Source organism: Cynara cardunculus, assembly GCF_001531365.2.
Source record: "Cynara cardunculus var. scolymus isolate 2C chromosome LG 5, CcrdV1, whole genome shotgun sequence".
Lineage (NCBI taxonomy): Eukaryota > Viridiplantae > Streptophyta > Magnoliopsida > Asterales > Asteraceae > Cynara > Cynara cardunculus.
Window position 1 is genome coordinate 2,676,604 of NC_037532.1, and position 8,629 is coordinate 2,685,232.

Here is an 8,629-nt window from a genome sequence, read left to right on the forward strand (position 1 = left end):
TAAGATTTAAGAGTTATTGGACTGTTTTTTTTAACATAAAATGAAAAAAAAAAGTGTTTTGTTTGGTAGAATGTTTTTTAGTATTTATATTTCGTGAATGATTTTGAATTTTTTGTTTGTAGAATTTGTAATGAACTGAATTTCATTTTTTGTAAATAATTAATAATAATAATAATAATAATAATAAATTATTAATTGATTATTATAATTACATATTTTAAAATATTATTATAAATAAATTCTGTAAGACCTAATGGATTATCTAACAACCTTGATGAAACTTCAAAGACACTTATTTTCTGCTGATCATAAATTATTTGTTTTTTTCTAACATCAAAACCAAAAATGCTGATGATAAAGCATGTTTGACAACTTTAGCTATAAGATTACTAGTTATTTATTTATAAAATATTATAAAGTATTTGACAAAAATTCTTAAAAATTATTTTTTATGCATGAAGTATTGTATATTGATACACATTACTTAAAATTCAAGATTACAAGTAAATTATGCATAAGTACAACTTATTAAAGTTTTATGTTTGAATTTGTGTAACTAACTGTGAATAAATATAATCAAATAGAAGATAAATATCTCATTTTAATATATAAAATATCTAAAATATAATTAGGATAATTATCGAGTTCTAACAAAATAATTAATTATTATCTTTATAAGAAAATTATATTATAAAATCAAATATAAATTACTTCGTTATTGAACATAAATTAAATTATAATGAAAAATTGAATTAAAAAATTACACAAAAAATAAGAATTTTAAATAGTTAATTTGATATCAATATCTATATATTTTTGTTAAATTTTTATGATATCTTCAAGTTTATATTTTATTCAAAAATAAAAACATCATCGCTTTTTCAAAATCACATAAGACCATGTTATAACATCGACTGAGATAAAGAATAAAATGAAATATTAAAATCGAGATGTATCTCGCTACATTGCGCGAGTACCCTTCTAATAATATCTATATACGGCAAATGCAACAAACAAACTCATACATCATCCTTACATTTAATAACGTTTGAACCCCTAACTTCTTAAAAGAACAAAGATTACAATAGACCATTTGGTTCAAAAAATTTTCAAATAGATTTTTGATTGGTGGATTTTGGAATTATTTCCTCACATAATCCTGAATAAATTAATTAAGATTTTCTTTTCTTTTTTAGTTCAATATAATTGCGTATTTTTCTCTAAACTAGAAAAACCTGCAAATTTACATAATTTTCTTAATATATAAGACAAGTAGATAGAAATGATTTTTTTTTTTTTCATTCTTTTTCACCAATAAAATTAAATTATTATTATTTTATATAAAAAAAAGTTTAGAAATGTATTGAAGTCATATACTAAAATAATATTTTTGATAATATAATTAACGATAAAATCTCTAAATTAAAGAATCAATTAAAGTTAACAGTTTTAAAGGTTTTAATTTTTACTTTTTTATATAAAAAGAATCCATCGAAAATGYTGTAACTAACACTAAATCGTAGTTGTTGGTAATGATGCTCTCAGTGTGGCATAATATGATGAGGGTTATTATCACCATTTATGTACCCTATTTCGTTGGGTTTTGATGAGTAGAAGAGTTAAAGTGATAAGCGTAAGAAATGATCWTTATCTTGKATGCATATTAGRATGAGATGCATCRAATCAATCCTCGTATCAAGAACATGATTCATAGGTTGGTTTGTGATTAAAGACGATAAGCKTCCASACCTCTTCTCACMTTAACTCTCCTTCTCACACAATMTTTYGCTCCAATAGATAYAAGTGTAAAATGTATCTATGCACACATCGGGTTAAGTTCCGATAATAAGGTAAGTTATTATGAGAATGTAAGGAGTCTMCATCTTAATTGAAAACACTAATRCGGTGCACCAARATGCATTGGATTAATTCCCAAGATAAGAAAAATTCATGGTTAGGGATGAGATTAAAGGTGATCAAARATTCAGATCTYTTTTTACATTTCTCACTTTAACTCTTATTCTCACACGATCCTTCGTCTGCAAACATCAGCCTTAAAAAATATAAGAAAATAAAAAGCCTTGTAAATTCCGACCCAAACCAAACCGAGAAGCACATTTTTTTCTAAAAATTTAGAACCAAAAACATAATCAAAGCTTTGTTGTTTTTGGCATGGCACCGCAGCAAGGATGGGACAAAAAACGCAATTCCTCTAGCCCTGGCCCTGTTCCACTACCYTATCCAATCCCCGATCCTTGCCAAGGATCTGGAATCAAATCCCCTCCCCGCTTTTTGTTGRGTTGATCCTCGGTCAACCCCAAATTCATTTCCCAGTTCAACAAAAAAAAGGTTGAAAATATCAAATGGTTCAAAAGAGAACACCTTTTACTATAGTCAATCACATGCGATAATATATTYCATCACATATAATACATATGTAATACTAAATCAGAGACGTAAACCACCTATCACATATAATAAAGATGTGATACTAAATCAAAGACGCAAACGACCTAGGTTGTCGGTRAAGTCGTCCATACACCACTAGGCCCCCTCATGTGTATCAAATATGTTATGCAATACTATAACACATCACATATGATACTAAATAAGAGAAGCAGACAACCTTTGGCATAACCTAAGTCTCCRCGTCTTTGATTTAGTATCCCATATAATAGGTGGCAAAGGTAGTTCGTTTCTCTAATTTATCATCACATATGTGATTAAATATAGTATCACATGTGATTGACTATAGTAAAACGATGTTCTTGAGTTCGCAAGAAATTCTCATTTTCCCAAAACCCCCCCTCTCTATATATATATATATAATTTTAATTAAGGACGGAATTTCAACAAGAACCCAAATATTTTGCGAAAATGCAAGAACACTTATGGACCTCCAACTTAATTAACCCATAATCTAAACTACAGTTAATAAAAATGAACATTGAGGGTAGTAATGTAATTATCTATTTTTCATAATTTTTATGGTATTTTAATTAATTGTAATTATAATATAATTCTCCAACAGATTCTAATATTATATTGTATTACATCTAAATCGGTTAATAACACAGTTTCAAGTGCTCTATGATAAATGTGTGATACACAGTCAAGTGAACGTCTACTCAAGTTTGCCAAATCATGTGGTACAATCTGTGATAAACAATTTGGTCGATAACTTGTGTGATACAACTTGTTTGCTACGATCTTTTATATTTATGTGAAACAACTTGTGCGATACAATTTGTGATAATTGTGATTCAACCTTCACTCAAACTCGAGTCTAACAATATCTTGTTCTAATACTACATACCATCTATTGTTGTGATAACCATGGTCCGCGATTTCCTGATTATCACTTCCCCAATGATCGGAATAATCTGATTTAAATTTGCATTCCTATTTCCAATTTTAATCTTTATTTTTTAAAAATTAATATTCATTTAAATTTTAAAAATCCCTCAAATCCTCTTAAACTACGTTAGTATTCTCACATTCTCATAAATCACAGGGCTCTCGTTTGAACCCTTCCCTTTTAACTTATATACACACACATTGGGGGATGGTGCAGGTTCAGGGATGCCTTACCCGGCCCTGGAGCAGGTAGCTTTTACGGGGAATCCTTCGCCCCAAAAAGGCCAGGTGAACTAGGTTCCCAAAAGGGGTTACCGGGAATCCTTCGCCCCAAAAGGGCCAGGTGAACTAGGTTCCCAAAAGGGGTTACGGGGAATCCTTCGCCCCAAAAGGGCCAGGTGAACTAGGTTCCGAAACGGGTCGGGACAAATCACCATGTCTAGTTGTTCGGTTAGCCAAAACCTAAATCCATGTTATCTATTGTACACAACAAAATCCAAAAACCTGAAAGAAGAGTGCAAGCATTGCTTTAACAGCAATCAAAATGTTCTCCCTATAGATGTCAATGGTACTTAAGGTACAAACTATACAGCCACCCACTATATSACAATATAAAGCTTTTTTTTGGTTGAAAAGGTAGGCCTTCGTGTCACCCAAATGAAACTAACAAAACAAAATCAGCAGCAAACAAATAAACATGGGACAAAACAACGAAGCCCTGAATTTTTTTTAACATGAATGAAATTTTTACCATCCTAAAATCCTCCCCCACCCCCCAATGCAAAGATGTATTTCACTTGCCACATTTGAAGCCACCACAAGCTGATAGAACTATAATGAGAATCAAAGCAATGATGATTCCRAGAACTATCAGTTTTACCTTCATATTCTGCAACCACATCTTCCTCCTGATCTGGGTGCCTTGCGTCCTGAAATCTTGCGCCTGTAATGTAAATTATATCAAACCATGCTTCGCTATTGTGTTCCCATAAGAATTGATAACATGAAAACCTTAAACGTATAGAATAAGTTGTATGTTGGCTAATAAGCTAATTGATAAAACTAGGAGTCATGTTCAGTATTGAAAAACTAGCTSATACGCTAGATGATTATGATTGGGTGCGTCTGGTAGGCAGACGAAACTGGAYAGTTGGGAATGAAGTAGGCGGGTTAAAACTGAAAGAGTTATGGAAGGTTTGGAGTTTTAATTTGACATAAGTAATTTAGTAATTTACCAATCTTGTCTCATCTACTTGATTTTTGTTCCACCTAATTTGTTGGGGCCAGAAAGATGCAATTTGTCACTCTCAATTTTGTCCGTAGCCCAGTCTAATGTTGCAGCAAGCGTGGGATACCAAGTTTTGTTATGTTCGGGTGTTGCTATATGCACCCCCTATTTATGTCATAATCAAGTCAAATTATATAAAAAGTAAGTCTTGATATTGATGCGTGTGAGAAGAAAATTAGTAGGTAGGGATACATTTAGCAATGCTTGAAAAAAATAAGTTAGCATTGTGGTCGCCAAACATGGCACGATCATTCAATGGCTATTAACTTCAAGGTTCTTAAATTACTAATGTACACATCAGTTTCCGTTTGAAGCATGATKCTGAAGAGAAGCTCTYTAAACCATTGCCCATCAACRACACTAGGAGRTTGTTCATCTTTCACCACAAACCTAGCCAAGGCATTGCGACACTTTTCTTTATTAAAAGTCACGGCCACCAAATTTCCCACACCACCACCTTGAAAACTAAGTATTTTTTGCTTTTTATCGGTTTCCCTACCCGGATACCTCTTACATTGTTTTCTTATGTGYGTCCACAAACTAATTGTGCCAATTTTCTTATTATCACAAGCATAATTTTTTCCACAACAGTTGCAAACACACCTAGGATCATTTGGATTTCCACCCTCAAGTTTTGAAAAGTAAGCCAAAACATCATATACTCTACCACCCAACTTTTTTTATCGAGGTGTGRTTCTTCTTTGATCTCTTTATGGATTCACTGACCTGGGAGCGAAGGTTCTCTGTTTTGTCCACCAGAAGTTCAATCTTCTCTCCACGGTCAAGAACCTACAGATTCAAAGATTACAAGAACAGTTAAAAAACCAACATTAAAGTTCCATCATGTCCTGAACCGTACAAGGTACTCCCTCCATCCCAAAATAAATKCCCACAATCATTACACTTTTTAATCAACTGAATAACAATTTTACCCTTAATAATAGAACAAGTAATGAATTTCTCCATCTCATAATTATTAATTAACAGTAAGATTGGAAAGTAGGAACSTTTTAGAAGCGGCCTCTTATTTTGGGAAGGAGGTAGCATTGGACAAGGAACACACATTCCATCATATTTAATTGAAGCAATTTTACCTTCTCAATATTTTCCATCATCACACCCTTGACTTCTGAGACTTGGGCTTTCACCTTTGCAAGCTTGCTGATCTCTTCTGGATGATCCACACAGTACTGCATCTGCTCCTTCAGCTTGGGACTGTTATATAAAGAGAATTGTGTAACTGGACACTTTTTACAGAAGTGGAGCTTGAAGTTTGTAAAGCATGAGAAACAAATTGGATTGTGATATTACCCAAACTCTTTGCTCAGACTGTTGGCAACAGCTGTTGCAGCTTTCCCCCCTCCATATTTCTTAGTGAAGTCCTCCTTGACTCGCTCAAGAAAAGCTATTGGGACCTGTCTACCAACRGATTCAACGGCGACAACACAGTATGCTTCATATTTAATAAGAAGTTAAACACAAAGTTAGTCAACYTGTATTGAGAAAAAACAGTGAAGCAAGCCACATGCCCAATAAGGGTACCATAAAACTAAAACGCACATCGAGGAGGAGATTGTACTTGCACTTAAATTATAAGCACAGAATAACATGGGATACAAATGCACGATATATCGATAATAGAAACACAAATAACAGGTGGTAATAGTAGATCAAAGTGAGCACAGCCTAAAAAATCCAATCTCAGCCTAGCCATTAGTCAYTCCAGTAATTTAAATATTTTTACTTGCGTATTTATGCACTATGAATATCGATATAAGGTTTCTACTAATAGTGTCATATTCCCAAGARAGTAAGAAAAAAATATTTCTAACATAGTGTACAAATGATGGAACATGGTTCAGCCATTTAACAATTGTGAAACCCACGACTGCAGAGTGCAGAGACACATCAGAATTCCTAAATACTATACCAAGTTGRATTATACATATGACAAATAAATTGGCATCTTTAATAATAGCATTTGAAGCACAAACGCAAYATGCGTAATAGCATGCTTCAAGCAGTAACTGCCAAGTAAACCTGTTACAAACTTACAATCAGGCTATAGAAACTTTCAGGCTGAGGCATGACCAGAGAATCCAGGAAGGGAATTTAAAGGATGTTGCAAKAATTAATTCAATAAATCAAGGCAAAAGTCCAAAACATGAAAATATCATAAAAATGAAAAAAGGGAGGGAATCCCCTAAATTAATTAATGATTCATCGAAATAATGAGTCACCATTGATATCGACACATCTGTCCTGACGTAGTTGTAAATTCCTATAACATAATAGTTCAAAACCTTAAGATTTAACTGGTTACAATTTACTATCAATAACAAGCGAACTAGCATGAAACTGCTAAGAAAATTTAATCCAGCGTAACATTAAAACAAATGCTATAAAAAAAAGAGCAAATGGTGCCAACGGTAAAAAGCAAATCTAAGCTAGGAAGTAAGAGTTATCCGTGATTCAGATCTAAAAAACCATAACAAATATAAGCACTGAATACTTGTTATGAAAATAAAACGATCATGAACCTCTAAGGAACTCTAGAGGCTTGATTATGGTGATATGGTCCACTTATAAGCTTCTCAGAACTCGCATCAGTACCAAAAGAAAACATACATGGAGTCAAACAATCAGGTTCATCAACGGAAAACATATCAGACAAGCAACGATCTACGATGCAATCGCATAAATCACTTCAAAACGAACACACAGAGACATTATGCATAGTCAAACTAGTCGTGCATAAATCAACAGACTGCTTACTAAAATCTGGTATTAGCTAAGTTAAGATAAATAACGTAAATCACCACAAACAGTCATAAAATAACACATAAAAGAATTCAAATCCACGAACATTTCACAATCATAAATGATCAATTCTCATAAACACGATCAGATCGAGGAAATGTCCGAAAAAACAAAAAAAAAAACTAGATCAGATCGGACTCACTAAATCCATCTTCAACAAGATAGTTGAAGGTGTGACCATCACAGTTGTAGGTGAATTTGTTGTTTGTAGCAGGAAGCTTCTGGAGACACTGTGCAGCGATGCTAGTGAAATTTCCRGTGAACTCCGTGTATTCTGAGAGAATCACCGTTCCTCTGGCGACGAAGCTGTAGATCAACGATTGCTGCCCCATCCCTCCGGTGAATGATGTGCGTGTGTGTGTGAGAGAGAGAGAAAGGGGAGGGAGGGAGGAAGGAATTTCTAGAGAGAGAAAGTCGAAGGGGGAATAAGGAGAGTTGGGGTTTCCGTAGGTAGAAATTTACAGTGTGGTTTGAAAAAGGCCTTGTGGATATCGGAAATTACGGAAATGCCACGCCCTGTTTCGTTGAATTCTTCGAATTTTGAAATTTTAGAATCCACGTCAGCTTCGTTGTTCGTTCTATCCGGTGGTTAATGCCACGTGGATTTCGTAATAAATACAAAAATTAATTAAAATAGTTATTTTTAGATTTGAATTTAGGGGTGTTTGGGATTACTTATAAAGCTGTTTTTTAACTTATTTCAGTCTGGTATCGATGATAAGCTGTTTTCTGGTGTTTGGATAAGAAAAAAAAACTGTTTATATCGGTGTCAAACCGGTAATAAATTGTTTTTGATAAGTTAATCATTCATAACTTATGAAAATTTGTTTATTACCAGTTTACAATTTTAACCATGTTTTATTTAACTCCAGTTTAATACCATATAAGTTAATAAGCACTTTTACAAAAAAAAACATAAGTTGTTTTAAATAAACAATCTCAAACGTCCCCTTAATATTTTAAAAATATCATAGCAACTATTTAATTTTGATATATTTGATCAAAATGTGGATTATCGTTGAACCTAACCGGTCCCACCATTTCAAGGACACCAATGTAATGAATATTTTTTGGTTCATTCAACGGGTGAGGTTAATGTGTGACCTAGGATTGAATGTTGGACCCGTCTTGTATCTAAAAAAAAGTCATCGTACCTCTTTGCCA

The 8,629-nt window shown here is 33.1% G+C and overlaps 1 protein-coding gene across 1 annotated transcript; it reads right to left on the reverse strand.

Annotated features, from left to right (window-relative positions):
* Window positions 1-3,860: 3,860 nt before the first annotated feature.
* Window positions 3,861-7,872, reverse strand: LOC112513414 (vesicle-associated membrane protein 722-like). Its single transcript, XM_025119668.1, has 5 exons — window positions 7,608-7,872; window positions 5,957-6,098; window positions 5,740-5,860; window positions 5,372-5,434; window positions 3,861-4,300 (listed from the first exon to the last, which is right to left on the reverse strand). Exons 1-5 carry the CDS (start codon window positions 7,795-7,797, stop codon window positions 4,151-4,153), a joined length of 666 nt encoding a protein of 221 aa, XP_024975436.1. The 5' UTR covers window positions 7,798-7,872; the 3' UTR covers window positions 3,861-4,150.
* Window positions 7,873-8,629: the final 757 nt, after the last annotated feature.